The sequence below is a fragment of the Mytilinidion resinicola genome (assembly GCF_010093595.1).
Source record: "Mytilinidion resinicola strain CBS 304.34 unplaced genomic scaffold BDZ99scaffold_9, whole genome shotgun sequence".
NCBI classification, from domain to species: domain Eukaryota; kingdom Fungi; phylum Ascomycota; class Dothideomycetes; order Mytilinidiales; family Mytilinidiaceae; genus Mytilinidion; species Mytilinidion resinicola.
Genome location: NW_022985445.1, coordinates 40,271 through 58,132, shown reverse-complemented (window position 1 = coordinate 58,132; position 17,862 = coordinate 40,271). Strand labels below are relative to the sequence as shown.

At 37.7% G+C, this 17,862-nt stretch overlaps 3 protein-coding genes across 3 annotated transcripts; 2 read left to right on the top strand and 1 right to left on the bottom strand.

Moving 5' to 3' along the window:
- Positions 1-12,040: 12,040 nt before the first annotated feature.
- Positions 12,041-14,305, top strand: BDZ99DRAFT_476105 (uncharacterized protein; the record flags this gene model as incomplete). Its single annotated transcript, XM_033722035.1, has 1 exon — positions 12,041-14,305. One exon carries the CDS (start codon positions 12,041-12,043, stop codon positions 14,303-14,305), a length of 2,265 nt encoding a protein of 754 aa, XP_033576821.1.
- A 220-nt stretch (positions 14,306-14,525) lies between these two features.
- Positions 14,526-16,481, bottom strand: BDZ99DRAFT_442209 (putative cytochrome P450 oxidoreductase; the record flags this gene model as incomplete). Its single annotated transcript, XM_033717801.1, has 7 exons — positions 14,526-15,024; positions 15,082-15,159; positions 15,214-15,632; positions 15,749-15,884; positions 15,938-15,981; positions 16,029-16,269; positions 16,321-16,481. 7 exons carry the CDS (start codon positions 16,479-16,481, stop codon positions 14,526-14,528), a joined length of 1,578 nt encoding a protein of 525 aa, XP_033576820.1.
- A 622-nt stretch (positions 16,482-17,103) lies between these two features.
- BDZ99DRAFT_519953 (uncharacterized protein) lies at positions 17,104-17,770 on the top strand (the record flags this gene model as incomplete). Its single annotated transcript, XM_033725465.1, has 3 exons — positions 17,104-17,178; positions 17,238-17,439; positions 17,502-17,770. The coding sequence occupies 3 exons, from the start codon at positions 17,104-17,106 to the stop codon at positions 17,768-17,770; spliced, it is 546 nt and encodes a 181-aa protein (XP_033576819.1).
- Positions 17,771-17,862: the final 92 nt, after the last annotated feature.

Here is a 17,862-nt window from a genome sequence, read left to right as displayed (position 1 = left end):
GTGTTTATATACTAAATAAAGTATTATAGCTGTAAAATAAATAGGGGTGTCTTCTATCTTCCTATAGTAATCCGCGAGCTTTTTATAGGCAGTATTAATATTAATAACTAAGTAATCTTTAGGTATATTTAGATTTTTATAGTTAATAGCCTTAAGCCTCTTCTTCTGCTCCTTAAGAGCCGAGAGTAGCTATTTAAATATAATAAGAACTTCCTAAATAGCTCTATAGCTACCAGCTAAACCTCTGCCCTATAGCTATATTATTATATTCTTAAATAGCTTAAGCAGCTGCTTATACTCTATAATTATTACCTAATTACCTGCGTTTAGCCCTTACTCCTTAATAAAGCACCACAGTTTCTCCTTCTTTATATTCTTGCGCCGAGATACTGCTTTAATATTATATTTCTTAAGCTTTATATATATATATATATTAAAAGGGCCCTAAAGCTTACAGGCGCGCTTAAAGTAATTATAGTAAAAGTTCTACTAAGTTCTAATAGGCTTAATAAGCTCCTTTAGTTTATAAAATTTATTACAGCGCTTTAAGTTCTCTGCCTGCAGCTTAATAAACAGCTTTCGGGCTTATAGAAAGGCGCTAATAGATAATATAATATTAAATAGCACCCTAATAGGCCCGGCTTTCCTCTACTCTACTATTAGCAGTTCTTTTTCCTATATTACTATTAGCGCAATATAGAATAGTAATAAGATTAGAGATGTAATTTTACTTGTATATTTATATCTATACTTTTAAATACCTTTTTATCCTTACCCTATATAATTACTTAGGTAGCTAAGTTAAGAATATAGCAGGTACAGCGTAACTAACGCTAGGAGATGCTAAACTTAAACTTGTTAGCTATTGCTATTAAAGCAGTATTATTATTTATAGTATTATTAAGTATAAAGTAGCTAAGGCGCTTAGTATTAATTTTAAACAATTATAATATTAAGCTAACTATCTCTGCAATATTTTTGCCTAAGTACTGGCCTAGAAAAACAGGCAGGCCTAATAAGTAGTCTTCTAGCCGGCTATTCTTATTTAGATAATATATATATATCCTAGTAAGCGCACGCTTATTACTAACTAAAGTCTAATTATTAAATAATATATAGATAAGGCTAGTCGCCTGCTAGAGGTGTTTAATTACGGCGGGTATATAGGAATTATACTTAGCTATAATAGATTCTTAGAGTGTATAATAGGTCTTCTATAGGCTTAATTCGGCGATAGGTCTAGCAGCAGTAATTATACTGCGGAAGGCAGGCTTCTTAATAATGCGCAAAGCCTAATTATTATTAGCAACCTAGTATTAAACAGCGCGTAGAAACTTCGCCCGATTAAAGCTATCCGCTAGCTTATTAGCTATATCCTATAGAATATTAATGCCCTGGAACTATATTATTGCTAATACTAACGTTTAGTTTAGAGTAGAAAAGTTAATCTAGCTATCTTTATTAACTCTATAGCTATGCTATTACCGCCCTAGGTAAGCTATAGCTAATAAAGTAGCCTTCTTAATATTAAACTTGCCGCTAGGTATTCTATATATATAGCAGTACTTATAGAGCTAGAACTTCTAGCGCTGCTTTTAATAGTAAACAGGCCAACTATACGCGTAAATCTAGCTTATTTTTAACGGTTATAAGGTTTTATAAGGCCTTTTCTATAGATATAGTACCTATAGCTAATTAAGGTTCTTATATAGGTTGTTGTTATTAACGTTATTATCGTTTATAGCAGGTGTTTTAACATATTTATTTATATTAACTTCGGCGCGCATAGAATTAACCTTATAGGAAGGTTTCTTTCGATTTACGCGTGCAATAACTTCCTGCTGTACGTTCTAAAGGTTCTAATTTATTGCTAGGTGCAATATTATATAGAGGTAGTATAGTATTAAACGCGTTAATATAAGTTAGGATAAAAATCAGGGTTAGAAGACTGCTTAGTAAGCACTTCTGCTAGGTGGGCTCTCTATAAAATACTCTATCTACGCTCCGTAAATAGGAATTAATTAAACTAATTAAATCAATTAATTTAATGCCTTAAAGTTAATTTAATTAATAAAATCCACCTCTTTAGATTAATTAATTGATTTAGTTAAACTAAATCAAATTAATTAATCTATTAACTTAAGTTAATTATTCCCTACTTTAGAAGGAAAGTCGATATTTCCCTATAGATTTGTAAGATTAATTGTTTGCGTATAAAATGCTAATATTTAGCTTATAAAAAGAATTGCAGGCGCTGATACTAATTAAGTATCTTAAAGGCTAATTCATCGAGCGAGAGTAGGTAATCTCACCTATTTAAACCTCCTTAATCTCTTATAACAGTCTTTCTCCCTTTATGCGTAATAAGCTTTGCGAGCTATACTATCTTTAAGAAAGATGCCCGTCGCCTACTGTATATTACCTAGGGCCGATATGCCTTTAAACTACTAGACGAGCTTCTTCGCAATTTATCTTTAAATAAGAATCGCATTATTATTAATATATATTGCTTTCGATGCTGGAGAAATAGTTTTCTCTATATTAAGAAACTATAATAAGGTATAGGATTTTATATAAGGATTAATATAATATAGATAAAAAGGACTTTATAAAGGGAGTAGAAAATAGCTATAAAGGTTTTCTACTAGTTTAAAAGGAGAAGGTATAGTCTATTTAACCTAGAGATTAAGACTAGGTATTAACTATTACAGTAATTAGTATAAGTAAATACTTAGTTCTACTATTTATTATTTTCTAAGGGAAGTAGATATAATACTCCTGGATTAAAAACTCTATTAACCCCTATATAGTTATCTATATTAGTTCTACTAGCTAAACCGACCGGAAAATTGCCCTATACTAGCTAGAACGCTTTAACAGCTATACTAAGCCTTAAAATATAGGAGAATACAGGCTTCTAATCCTAAATAGCTATAATTCTTATATATTACTTAATTTTATCTAGGCTTATATAAATTCTAAAATTATTCCTTTCTATCTACTGCTTTATACTATCTATATCCTCTAGCTACTTAATATAGGCATTTTTATACTAGTTATAAAGGTATATAAAAAGCAGATCTAGAACTATAGTTTTTTTAGGGTAGAGTATATTACTAATAACTAGTGTTATAGCTACACGTTCGCTTATAATTAAGCTATATTACGTGCCCGATAGTTATATAATTAAGGCCTTATTTATAATTAAGCTATACTATATACCCGATAGTTATATAATTAGGGCCCCGCAGAATAGGTTAATATTGCTTTAACCTTAGGTTTATTATAGTATTAAACCTAGGAACTATAATAAGTTATTTTTTCTATACCTTCTAAGTATTATATACTAAGGCAGGGTATAGGTTAAGTTATTATCGGGGTGTAATAGTCTTTAAAAGGTAAGGTAAGATTAATTTTAGGTATAAAACGGGGTTATTACTTCTAATAGGTAGTATTAAAGTCTTAAGTTAAATATAAGGTTTCTATATAGGTAAAGAAGCGTCCTTATATATAAAAGCTCCGTCCTAAAAAACCTATACTTATTCCTAAATTGCTATAATTTAGTAATAATCCTATACTTATTCCTAAATCGCTATAATTTAGTAATAATCCTGCACGTAACCTCCCTATTAGGTGCTGTCCCTAGATTATTTCTATTTACTAGCAGTCTATAGGGAATTTAGGATCCCTATTTAACTAGCCTTTATTTCTTAAAGCTCTATAGTTTATTTTTATATTATTAGTTTAATCTACTTCTTTATTTCTTTAAGTGCCTTAGTATTTAGGTGGTTTATATTAGGGGTTATAATAGGAACCTTTTTTTTCTTATATTTATCTTTTGTTAATATTAATATAACTTAATTCGATTCTAACCTTAAGCCCTAATATAGCTTATAGCTAGAGCCTTTTTCCTTTTAATATAACTTTATTAATAGTAATACTATAAAGCCGGGCAGCTAGCTTTACTAATAGTACTATAAAAAAGTGTAAATTAAAAACCAATCTCGATTCCTAACTGCTAGCTACTTATACGCTTACTACTAGCCAGCGCTAAGTGCCCTCTAAGGCCTAATAAATATAAACCTTTTTTTTTTAGCTATACTTCTAATACTTTTTTTTTTCTATATAACCTTATTAATAATAATATAACCTTTTTCCTTAGCTATAGACCTAATATATCCCCTTATTTACTATTTTTAGTACTACTTACCCTTTTATATTAAGCTTAAGTATGCTTTATAGTAGGAAATACTATACTACCTATAGAAACTAAAGTATCTATTAAAGTAACTTAATCGAAAATTATATAATATACTCTATAAGCGAGCGGGCCACCTAAATAAGCAGGCTATTCTATTACTAAAACGCGATGTAAAATATAAATTACTTTATAATACTAATAGATATTAACTTAATATAACTTGCAGTCTAATCTACAACAATTTCCTTATCTTTTTAACACGTATAAGTGTTATATCCTATCTCGCCGCAGCACCTACAGCGCGCTTGCTGCTGTATACTTCCACCCGGGCGCCTTCTATTTTAACGTATTTCGCCCTTAATTTGTTTATTAGCTTCCTTTTAAGCAATTATTTTCGAGCCCTGTGCCTTTATTAGAACTTTTTGCCTCTAAATTTCCTTTTTTTTACGTTTTCTACGCTTTATAGCGGCCTTATTTGCCTTTTAAAGGCTTATAACCTAATTATATAATAATATAGCCCTATATATCTATACTTCGGCGCCTCTAATAAGTAAATTAAGCAACTTAAAAATTGCAGTAGAAAAGCTATTTTAATATATTTTAATGCAATTATAAATTAATGCTAATTAAAAGCCTAGCTTAAAAGTATTACTTAGTATTTTTAATTCCTATTAAGCCTTTATAGCAGCAGGCGATAGTATATAAAGTATAATATTAAGCTTTAAAAGCACTACCTCTAGATTAAGCAGTATAAAGCCAGCGCCTTAAAAGCTTGCATAGATATTACTTTTTATAAATAAGTTATTAAATACTACTTTAAAAGCTAGTAGGAACTTAAGCTTTATAATATAGTTAATATAGTTGCGCACTAAAGTCTTAATTTAGCAACCGTACGCTTTTTTTAACGGCGCAAAACAGCCTATATTAAGCGGCTGTAATAAATATAAAGTATGCGGCGGTATATATAGTATAATAATATTATTCTCCTTATAAAGCTCTTTAAATTTAAGTAAGTTATAGCTTTTATAGCCGTCTAAAATAAGCAGGTAATATATACCTATAGTGCGGTCCTTTATATATATATTAAAATATTACAGCTATATAATACTAAGCTTATTTATTATCTAGCTGTTATTACTTACTGCTATAGCCTAGTCTAGTAGTATATTGCTGCTTTTATACTATATAGAGAGGTGGTACTTACCTATAAGGATAATAAATAGCAGGATTACCTATTTATAAGCGTTAATAGCCTTAATTATAGTAGCCTACTTATAATTGCCTAGTTATATAGCTTTTAGTTAATTTTATCTTTTAGAGCCTATAATAACTACTTCTATTAAAATAATACCTATCTAGAAGCTAGTTTTATTAAAGTTATAGAAGTTATTATCTATAATACTATACTTCGCCTTTATATTATATATAAGCTTAAACTATAGTATAATAATCCTTAGATTTTTATATAGAGCTTTCTAGCAGTTATACTTTTAATTAAACTATATTTAAAGCTTATTAGTCCGCTTAACAAAGTTATATAGCCAATTTTTGCCAACTTAGCCGGCACCGCGCTTATTTAGCAGCTTATTAGCTATATCTTATATAGCGCTTAACTATAGTGCAAATCCTTTTAAATCTAGGTTAATTATATATTAAATAATAACTAATTCCTCTAGCTTTATAAGCTTTTTTAAATTAGGCTTATAATTGCGTCGGGAGGTTATTCCGGCGCGTTGTTGTTAAAGCGTGCTTTTAGGGACTTTAAAGGTTATTATAGCTTATTACTTGCTTTAAATTTAGTTTTTATTAATTACTAAAATAGCTAGGTATATTAGGCCTTTACTTTAGACTAGTTGCGCGTTGTATTATTAAGGTATAATAGTTAAAAGTTAATAAAACGCGTTTTAGTAATAGAGTAGCCTACTTACTTAGATAGCCCGCTCGCTTATAAAGTACGTTATAATACCTTAACTATAACTATTAGTACTATTCCTAATATAACTAAAGCCGGCGTGTTTTTCTCTTCTATTAACTTTGCCGCTTTTTTTTTTAGGCCAGTGCTACGTATACGACCTCTTTTTACTATTTATATAATGCCTTTTTGCTATTCGTACAACCCCCCCCCCCTCTGCAACCCCTTCACCGCGTTCTAATTAGCTCGGAGCAATGCGCCGGAGCTCCGGGCATTTACCTATATATTACGTAAGGCTATATAAAATAGAAGAATAAGCCGTAAAATAAAAAGGCTGTATAGCCTTTCTATTTTATATAGCCTTACGTACGGGCTTATATACGGCCTCGCGTATAGCCTTATATAATGTATAGGTAAATGCCCGGAGCTCCGGCGTATTACTCCAAGCTAATTAGAACGCGGTAAAGGGGTTGCAGGGGGGAAGGTTGTATAAATAGCAAAAAAGCATCGTATAAATAGCAAAAAGAGGTCGTATACGTAGCACTAGCCTTTTTTTAACCCTTTTTTAATTCGCACTAGATATATTCGCGATTTTAATACTACTTACTTTAATAAAAAGCACCTTAGTTATTACCCCCCCTTTCTTTATATATTACCCCCTTTTTCTCTGCGTGTTACCCCCTCTATATTAGGCCTAGCTCCGGCCTGTATAAATATTATTCCACTAATTAAACTTACCTGCTTGCCCGCTTATACTTAATTCGAATTTATATTACCTGTGCACTTACTTTTAATATATTAACACTACTTTCTCTATATTATTACCTTAATACTATACCCCTCCGGCCGCCCCTTTAGGGCCGCTATGCTTCTATAGAGAATAGTATAAAGTTAATTAATACTTAGGCTAAGTAGGAAGAATATGCTATAGTTAAATATAATAAAAAAATAGATAAGCGTATGCCCCCCTAGGTGCGCAAGGTGCTAGTTTAATATAAGTGCGCAGAAGAGTATAAGCTAGCTAATAGGAAGCGCTGCACCCGTATAAAGAAGACTAATTGCCTATTTAAAGAAGCCCTTTTAAAATATTTACTATAAGGTAATTAGTTTTTTAAGGTTAAGGTCTATACTTATAATTATAAGCTATATAATCCTAAGAATAGAACTTCTATTACGCACTAAAATTTTAATAAGAATACTATCTAAACTATATATAATTAGCTTAATAGAGGCACGCCCGTAGGTGCTATTTTTAATAACCTTTTAGCTAAGGGCAAGGATATAATAATACAGGACCTATATAATAAGAAATAGGAGTAGAAGAAAATAAAGCTTAAAAGGCTTACTCTAACTTAGGCTATACTTAAGGTGCTTAAGAAATATAGTAATAATAACCCGGACGCTTATTACTACTATGAATATAAGCTAGATAAAGTAAACTAAGTTAAGTACCTATACTTTATGCACCCGGAAAGTGTTCGGATATTCTAGAAGAATCCTAATATTATTCTTTTTAATTACACCTATAAAATAAATAAGTTTAAAATACTACTTTTTTATATTAATAGTATTAATAACTAGGGCAAAAACTATAAGCTAGGCTATTATTTTCTTCTAGGGAAGAAAGAAGAGAACTATATTTTTACTATACGGGAGCTTTACCTAGTATACCAGCGCCTAGGCGTTTTACTAGGCGTTTTTATTACGGATAAAAAGCTCGTATTTAAGAATATACTAGCTAAGTTTTTTCCTTTTATTCCTTAGATTCTGTATAAGTAGTATATATAGAAGAATATTGCTAGTAAGGCTATTACTATTTAGAAGGATAAAAAGTAAGTATTAGCGGATATAATAGATCTAGAAAACCTAGTATATACCTCTTAAGTGCTAATAGTAGCTAATATTAATATTATTTAGAGAGATTAGAAGAGGTTTATTAATAAGCTTAACTTCTGCCTATTAAAACCTATAAAGGCTAAGTTTATAGCTACTTAGAATAAAATTTAATTAGATTATATATATAAAAAAGCCCTAGTTAACTACCTTACTAAAAAGTGGTGGCCTTTTTAATAGTAGATTACAATATACTATATAGGCCTTCTACCGCACTTTAGTAATACTATAACCTCGCGGCTAAAGGGCTTAAACGGCAGTATTAAGTCCTATTTTTAGATTTTAATAGGCAACCTCTATAATATAGTTACCCTGCTATTTTAATATATTTACTGCTAAGGTGTTAAAAAAAAGAATTAGCTTAGCCGGCAACGTAGAGCTCCTTAGTATAAGGTTAGAATTCCTAAGTTTACTAGGGTTTTTCGGTAGGTTACTAAGCAGGGCCTAAGGCTATTTACTGCCTAAGTTAAGAAGGCTAAAAAGGATAATTTTAATTCTATTTATAATAGAATATTTAGGGGGATATATAGTATGCCTTACTATTATAAAATATACTAAAAACTGCACGCTATAGTAATATCTATATATACTGTTATTCTAGAGGATATTTATTAGTACTAGTAGTTTAATTATCCTGTTCTAAATAAGGTAAACCTTTCTATTAATCCTTTTCTTCTTATTAAGGCTCCGGCAATTATATAGCGTTATAAAGGCAAGCTAACAGGCCCTACTATACCTTGTTAATTAACCTATAGCTATAGCTGTACTTATACACCTGCTAATATAACTCGATATAATCTATTTTAATTTAAAATTGTTGATTAATAAGCTCTAGCGCAGTAAGCACGACGGTATAGTAGAGGGCTAGGATTATATAGAGGAATATTATATCTCCGGCGAGCTTATAAAACTACTGCTTATATAAAGCAAGCAGATAGTATTATAGGTAGATAGGAACTAACTTAATCGATGCAGATTATAATATAGGCCACCTAAATTACTATAGCAGGTGTTTTTATAGGTATACTAGCGGTTAAGCAAACTATTATAGTGCTTAATAATCCTATATAGTTTATAACTATAGCGCTAAATCGCTCCGCCGGATAAGTAGGCACTCTAATAGCTACTTAGAGCTCTATTTCCTTAGTTTCTAATAGCTAACTAGCCCCTAAAAATGCCCCTATATATACGCTTAAAAAAAAGGCTGTTTATAATAAAGTAATAGCTATAAGGCCTTAGTATACAGGTGTAGTTAGCGTTTCTTTTAGCTAGTAATTAGATAGTAGTAGCTATTTAGGCGCTTTCCGCTAGTAGAGTAGCTAGAGTAGAGTAGCTAGAGTAGAATAGCTAGAGTAGATAGAGCGAATAGACTTCTATTAGCCTAGATAATATAGCCTATAATATAGCTTTTCCGTTTTATAATATATACTCTCTATTTTACGCAGTTAACACGGAGGCAAGCGGGTAAGTTTAATTAGTAGAATAATATTTATACGGGCCGGAGCTAGGCCTAATATAAAAGGGGTAATACGCAGAGAAAAAAGGGGTAATATATAAAGAAAGGGGGAGTAATAACTAAGGTGCTTTTTTAATAAACCTTATAATATTCTAAATAAATCTCGACCTATATTTAGCTACTAAGGCTAGCTTATATAGTATAGGCGGAAGTTTAGCTATTAAGTTACCTAAGTTCTTTTTTACTTTTTAGGTTATAAAAATCTAAATAGCCTAAAGTATAGTAATTACTAACCTAAGTTAAATAGTAGAGTATTTATTAGGAAAGGTAATAAAGAACTTAGCTTTAGAAAAAAAGGTAATATACTTTATAAGCGAGTCGGCCATATAAGTAAGTCGGCCACCTTATTACGAAAACGCGACGCGTTAACTAATAACTAATATGCGTTGATAATACAACGCGCAATTAATCCAAAAAGAAGGCAGGCTAGCCTTAGCTCTTCTAGCTATCCGACGAAATTAAATTCTAAGCGAACGACGCGCTGCAGGTATATATAATATCCCTAAAAGCACGCTCTAAAACCAACGCGGCGGAATAACTGCATAACGCGATTATAAGCCTAATTTAAAGAAGCTTATAAAGCTTAAAGAATTAGCTATTATTTAATATATACTCGACCTAGATTTGCAAAGGTTTTCGCCTAGCTTAACTGCTGTATAAGAAATGGCTAATAAGCTACTCGCCGAGCGCGGTGCTAGCTAAGTGGGCATTAACTAGCTAAACAACTTTATTAAGCGAACGGACAAGCTTAAAATAAAGTTTAATTAAAAGTATAACTATTAAAGAGCTCTATATAAAGATCTAGAGGTTATTAGCAATTAGTTTAAGCTTATATATAATATAAAAGCAAAATACGGTATTATTAATAATAATATATACAACTTTAATAAAGCTGGCTTCTAAATAGGCGTTATCTTATTAAGTATAGTTATAATAGGCTTTAAGCGGCGCAATCGACTAAAAGCTATACAGCTAGGTAATCGCGAATAGATAATAATAATCTAAGAAATTAATGCCTATAGATAGGCTATCCCGCTATTTATTATTATAGGTAAGTACTATCTCTCTGTATAGTATAAGGGCGATAATATACTACCGGACTAGGTTATAGCAGTAAGCGATAATAGCTAGATAATAAACAAGCTTAGTATTGCCTAGCTACAGTATTTTAATATATATATAAAAGATCGCACTATAGGTATATATCGGCTGCTAATTATTAATAGCTATAAAAGCTAGAGTTCCTGCCGGTATTTAAAGTAGTATTCTATAACTTAATTATAAAAAGTAATATTTGCGTAAGCTTTTAAGGCGCAGGCCTTATACTATTTAATCTAGAGGTAGTACTTTTAAAGCTTAATATTATACTTTATATACTATTGCCTTTTGCTATAAAGGCTTAATAGGAATTAAAAATACTAAGCAACGCTTTTAAGCTAAACTTTTAATTAGCCTTAATTTATAATTATATTTAAATATATTAAAATAGCTCGCCTATAGCTATTTTTAACTCGCTTAATAGCCTTTCTAAAGGTGCTGCAATTATAATATATAAAGCTATACTGCTATATAATATAGTTGCCAGCCTTTAAAAGGTAAATAAAGCTGCTATAAAGCGCAAGGCGCGCAAAAAAAAGCGGATTTAAAGGGAAAAAATTCTAATAAAGGAAGCAGGCTCTTAAATAGCTGCTTAAAAAATTAAGGAGGCAGCTTAAAGCAAAAGGCAGTAAGCCGGAGCGCGCTCTGGCGGCGGCGTACAGCGCTGTAGGCGCTGCGGCGAACCAGGGCACAACGCTTATACGTGTAAAAAAGATGTAAAGGTTGCTGCAGATTAGGCTACAACTTATATCTAGTTAATATCTATTAGCGTTATAAAGCAATTAACGTTTAAGGCAGCTAAATATAATAAGGTAGCCGACTCGCTTATATAGCTAACTTGCTTATAAAGTATATTATTATTAGATTAAGTTGCTATATTATTAATATAGCTAGTATAGAAAAGGTAATAAAAGGAATTTTAGAGAACTTAAAATATAGAAGTGTAAATATAAAAATACTTAAGTAAAAATTTAACTAAAAATAAAGCAAATTTTTTACTTTAAATAAGTAAGAAAACCTCTATATTTCCCTATCTTTTTTTCTTTAACTTTAGAACCTATTTAATATATTTACTGCTTTTATTAATTTCTTAGTTCTTTACCCTAAAGATTCTAGCGCGTATTGTTTGATGTCTTTTTGATCAAGCTTAGCGGTCACGTGCGCTTAACCCCACTGAAGCCGCAGTTGTTGTTTTGCTTCTCGAAGAATTCAAGAGGCAATACATTCACCATGTGGACTCGTGTCTCGGAGTGCGCTCTGTTTCCCCCAAATACGTAAAGGCAAAAAGGCCTAACTCCATCCTCGACTCTACAAACCTTACTCATCACCCCCACTCGCTTCTCCCACGCCACCATCAGTTCTTTTATTTCCTAATCATATCCCTAACCCAAGCTAGCCTTCCTCTATGAGCATCCTCATTATGCCATACCAATCGCGCGCCCTTGACAAAGAAAAGTGTCGCACACCCATTCCGCCCCCTCGACCTCGATCGCGAGCGTTCCAACGTACTCCATTCGCAGTTACAAAATCGAAGACCGGGCCCAAGAGCGATGATGTGCAGGCCCCTTACGACGTAACCTCAAGTCTAGAGCACCTGGACCCTGAACGCGTTCCGAATAGAATCGACGAAGCTGTAAAGACTGCTTTGGTATCTCTATCCGATGCCGGCATCTCCACCGCGACGTATGGTGTACGAGCTCGGGATGTTCGCTCTAGAGCCGCGACGGAACACGATACGAAGGTACTTAGCATGGTCACGACCGCAGTAGTTGCAGAACTAGATGAAGTAGCGGAGATGAATCACGCGGAAGATTTCCACAAGGAACCTAACGAGGAAGAAGAGACATTGGAAGTCAAAATACCATCGTCTCCACCTCAATCTCCCTTCTCGGACCGTCATAGTATCAAAGAACATAGCGAGAACGGAGATGAGGAGGATACCAAGATCATGGCATCTGAAGCATCTGAAAGCGAGTCTATTATCCAAGAAACCCCCGCGGCATACGTCGCTAGCTCATCCGAAGGAACACAGTCTCCGTGTCGCAAGTTCAAGCGAAAGGCATCTGTCCCGACGCTGATTGTGAGCCTCGAAGCGAACGAGGATGACCATCATGACCGCACCTTGTCACGACAGGAATCACGGGAATCACTACCTTCGGAGTGGGAGTGTGATAATAGCGAATTGGATTTCTCGGTAACGGACATTAATAACCCTTTTGACTCACAACATACCTATGAGACCGAGGACGGATTGACACTCCTATCAACTCTGCCTAAATCCACTCAACAGGCCGTAACCCCGAAGAAACCCGTACTCTCCAGCGGCGTTCAGACCCCTATCCACTGCGTTCCAGACTTCCAGAATCTTGCGTCTAAGTCGAACAAGCTGGCTCTACATCGTCAGCAGTCTCGAACTGGTAGACAGCAGAGCGCGAATCCGCAAATTAAAACCTTCGATCCACTTCCCACTGGCGAAGAAACAGATTTTCGCGGGCCATTGTATGACTTCGGCCAGCTGGCGGTGGATACTCCGAATCGTCGAGATCAAGACCATGTTCCAACTTCCTCGTTAATGGAACGCTTCAATCCACTTTCTAGAGCCCGTAGATTTCGTCGAGGTGTACCAACACCGATGCCTCCTCGAATTTCTCGGCCTGCATCACTTGTAAAGGCTGCCCACCTGTCCAACGCAGGAATGAATGACGACTTTACAGATCACGTAGGCGTACTTCTTCAAGACACGGCATATGCAATGCAGCAGATGAAAATGCCCGAAGAAGTCGAGAACAACCAGCTCCCTCAGGCCATCGAACTCCTTCACGCCGGTTTCATCGACATCCAGCAGCTGCATTATCAATCCCAGTCATACCAGCTAAACCAAGAACGCGCTGCCCGCTTTCAAGCTGAGCACGAGCTCGCCCATCAGTCCTCTGAACTCCAAGTTGCGAAAGAAAATGAAAGCGAGCTCCTAGAGCGCGTCGAAATGCTTGAGAACGCAGATACGGAAAACGCCCAACTGCGCGCCGCGAACCAGCAACTCGCACAAGACAACAAGGCCCTGAGGTCTGCAAACGACGTCGCAAAACACATCTTCGGGCAGTCGAATACCGCTATCAAAGATTTAGCGAGGAAGACTGAGAAGACACTCCGCGACGAGATCTCTATTTTCCGCACTGCCAACGCAGTCGCCATTCGCATCAAATCTGCTGAGCTGGAGAAAGCCAAAAAAGAAAACGAGCTGCTTAAAGAATCCCTCCGCGACCGCAATTCCCGGCTCTACGCTAAAGTCTTCGAAGCACGCGAGCTGCGCGGCAACCACGGCCATATGGAGCGGATGCTAAGGGACCTCCAAGCCGCCGAGGACAAACGAGAGATTGAAGAATGGGACGATGTGCGTGAAGATGAGGTGCCCAAGTGCACGACGAGAGCGAATCGATTGTGGGATATGGTGCACGGCCGCGAGAGGCGCTGCCAAGATAATTGGTGCTCGGTGTGTCTTTGTCAAGATCATCGTTGTCCCGTGCATGGTAGGGCGGTCGTTTTGGGTGACTTCTGGGATCCGGATGAGGGTGGGTGGGCGAAAGAGGGCCGGCGGGCTCTTGGTGATATGGGTACGGAGCCGCCGCTGGAGTGGGAGCCAGTTGTGAAGAAGAAAGGGTGGTTCTTCGGCTGGAGATCTGGTTAAATGGGGAGTCGAGCTGGAGAGGGAGTTTTCAGGCTGTATAAACTAATATCTCACAATGGGTCGGTGATATTGTTAACATTCCTAACTCAGGGGCATGCCTCATTGCAATAGGTATTGGATAGAGGATGCTGTATGAGGTATCCCAGCCGACTTATGAACGATTGAAGCTTATACTATTCAAAACATGCGCAATACGTTCATGTGAAAAATAGCACAACTCTCACTCCCACTTGGCAAAGAACTTCCTAGCCTCCGCCATCTCTCTCCGAATCGTATCCACATGCGCCTGACTCCTGACCTTGATATCGCACTTGAACGGCAGCGGTGCATGCAGCAACCCCGACTCATACGCCTCGGGATCTAGCGGCACCCTCTCCCCCTTCTCATTCAAAGGCTCTCTAATCTCAAACGCCCATAAGAGCTTCGACACCATCCTAAACTGATTCCTTTCCGCGAGGTGGATCCCTGGGCACATTCTGCGTCCAGCCCCGTACCCGTAGTGATCGCGCATGTTGTAGTCCGGAGACCCGGCATAGTCGTTTGCAAGCTTGGGATGGTTGAGGAAGCGGTCGGGGTTGAAGGTGTCAGGATCGTCATAGCCGTTGTTCTCGTTGTGGTGGAGGGCCCAGGCGGGGACAAAGATCATGGAGTCTTTAGGGATGAGCATGCCCTCGTATGTGTCTTCGGCATTGTTGCGATGAGGAAGGCCACTTGAAATGCTGTTTGCAGATTAGTGACTCGTGGTGGATTTGAGGTAAGGATGTTGATTAGCATACACAGGACGATATCGCATGCCTTCTTTGACGATGCAGTTGACATACGGCAAGTCTTTGAAATCAGTCCAGGTTGGTGATCTACGAGCAGTCAATACTATGATTAGTTTGCCACGAAAGTGTAGTGGATTTTACCTTTCTGTCCCGCAAACAGCGTCGATCTCCTTCCTAGCCTTCTCTTGATACTGGGGGTTTATCGCCAACGCCAACACCACTGTCAACAGACTGGAACTCGTAGTCTCCGCACCACCCTCCACCATCTCTCCAAGAAGCATGTTGACGGCATGTTGGCTGAACGGGAAGCCTTTGGCCTCGTACGTATCCAATAGCTGATCTGCGACGCAATCGCGCTTGATGCCGGACCGTCTCCTCTCCTCGACAAACTCGCGAGCCTTACCCCATATGCGATCGAAGCAGTCCCGAGAACCCAGTGCCCGTGTTTGCCAGTTGGGCCAGGGGGTCAGACGGGCCGGCCAATATTTGAAGATCGGGAATTCATCGACTGGTGGGTTGGCGCCTGGCTCTAGACATTCTCCGAACTGCGAAAGTATAAGCTGAAATGTAATCGAGATGGAAAGATCTACTGACGCTTGCTAAGGCTTCGTAAACACACTTCGGATAGTTAGCGAAGTACTTCTCCACAGAAGATCCGGCCAGCTAGATGACTTACAGATCCCCAGAACGAATCATAGGTTGCACCCCGCTGACCGAAGACCAGCGTACAAGCAATCGACGACGTTACCCGACGAAGATGTTTGTAGAAGTCTTCTGGTTTCTCCAGGAAGTCGAACATCAACTGGGTTATTCTGTATTCATCAGTCGCCGTTAAGGTGTCCGAATTACGTCAAGCGCCACTTACTCCGACTCCTGAATGGGAGCGACCTTTTCGTCGATGTTCCTTGGCTGGGGCAGGTCAGCACAGGAAAGTGTCTAGAAGGTCTCTGTCTTACCGAAAGATTGTGCGTCGTGACTTTACGCTTTTCCCTGGTAAGGGGGTCATTGCTAGACAGCACCATATGATCACCACCCGTAATCATATGTCCGACATGGCTGAATGGCCGATCCGCATACATCAACCCTTTCTTATCGACCATGTCGTGGACGCTCTTTCGATCCGCGCATACTATCACATTGGTGGAGCCGAATTTGAGAGAGTAGATGCCTTTGTATTCCTTGCCCCATTCTCGAAGTCTAGAGATACGTTAGCAATTCAGTCAGCTCATGGGAATAAGTTTAACTGACTGCTTGTAGAATCCGGTCATAGGAATCTGGTGCAGATTCCCAATGATAGGAAGTGTCGGCGGCCCCTTGGGCATGCGCGGATCCCGCCTGCCAGTTTGGAGTATACGATAGATGCCATATGAGAGCAACGCGAGGATGATGGAAACAGTGGTTGGAGTCATGATGCCAGATATCAATATCTCGGTATTGAAAGAGTCAACTTAATCTTAAAGATCCCGGGGAAGACACCTGGCTATATTCCTAGATATATTAACTTGACGCTGTGTTCCTCGGGGCAGATATGAAGTGGCTCCGAGCTTTGATCAGGTGGACTAACACAGCGGCGTCACAGAGCACGGAGAGCCTAGAAAAACTGCATCATGCAGCAATGGTGCGAGTGTAGATTCATCATCCTTGGGGAATGCATGTAAACCGTGCGACCCCATGGGGAAACTCGCGCCCAAATTCCGGGGTTAATATGTCCCAGATTGGCATCTGGAATGTTTGTACTGCCTTTCTCGCAAACTGTAGTCGGCCAAACTTCGCAGGCCAATGGTAGTCCTGTAGGGACGGCAAGACTTCGAACGTGACTTTCACGACTCTGGACAGTAGACAAACGTCCCGGCGGCGGAAGGATTGCACACGGAGGCAGAATGCGGGGTTGCAGGCATTGGTGGTGTATTGAAGAGTGCGGAGAGATTCTGGACGAGAAGAGGTATAAAAGTTGCTGGGTCTAAGTGTACTGATGGTAAAAATCACTGTCATCCTCCAGCGTCAATCATCTTTCAGCAACACAGCTCCATCATGTCTTACTTCGATGAGAACACATTGACGACGGTCCAAGACCTCCAAAAGAATCTGAGCTATCCTCCCAGCACCGTGAGCCTCCTAAAGCTCACGCCTAGTAAATTTCCATACTAACCATTATTTCCACGTAGGCGCACAAACCCGAGCTCCTCAAGGAAGAGGAAGAGATCCTAGAATTCTACAAGGGATGGGCGCGCTGCCTGAACCGCGACTTTCTTGACGACTCCGAGTCCGGCAAGCCCTTCTACAAGATCGATGAAGTGGTCACATTCGATCTCTTCGGTTTCACCGGCCGTGGTGCTTTCAAGGAGCACTTTGAGGAGACTTTCCCATGTACGCTTATCCCATTTCCTTTCCCCTCATGCTGCTTCTGTCGTCCACTAACATTGTTTCAGATTTCGCAAACGCCAAAGTCGACTTCAAAGACCTCGAAGTCTTCGCGACATCCAAGACGTCTGGTTATGCGACTATGGTGCAGCGCCTTCGCGGCAAGTCCAAGGACAACAAGGAGTTCGAGATGATCTACCGCATCACAGGAGTGCTGTCCAAGGAGAATGGTGTCTGGAAGTGGGTGCACGAGCACGTGTCGTTCCCGGTCAACATGGCGACGAGGGAGGCGGACTTCACTTCCTCGATTGATCCGAAGAAAGCGTTCTCATTTTAGATAGTTGATTTGGAGCAGCGTCGTTTGAGAGGTATTTTGAGCGGAGATAGAAATGCGGAGAATTGGTTCTAAAAAATTCGGCCACGAACTCT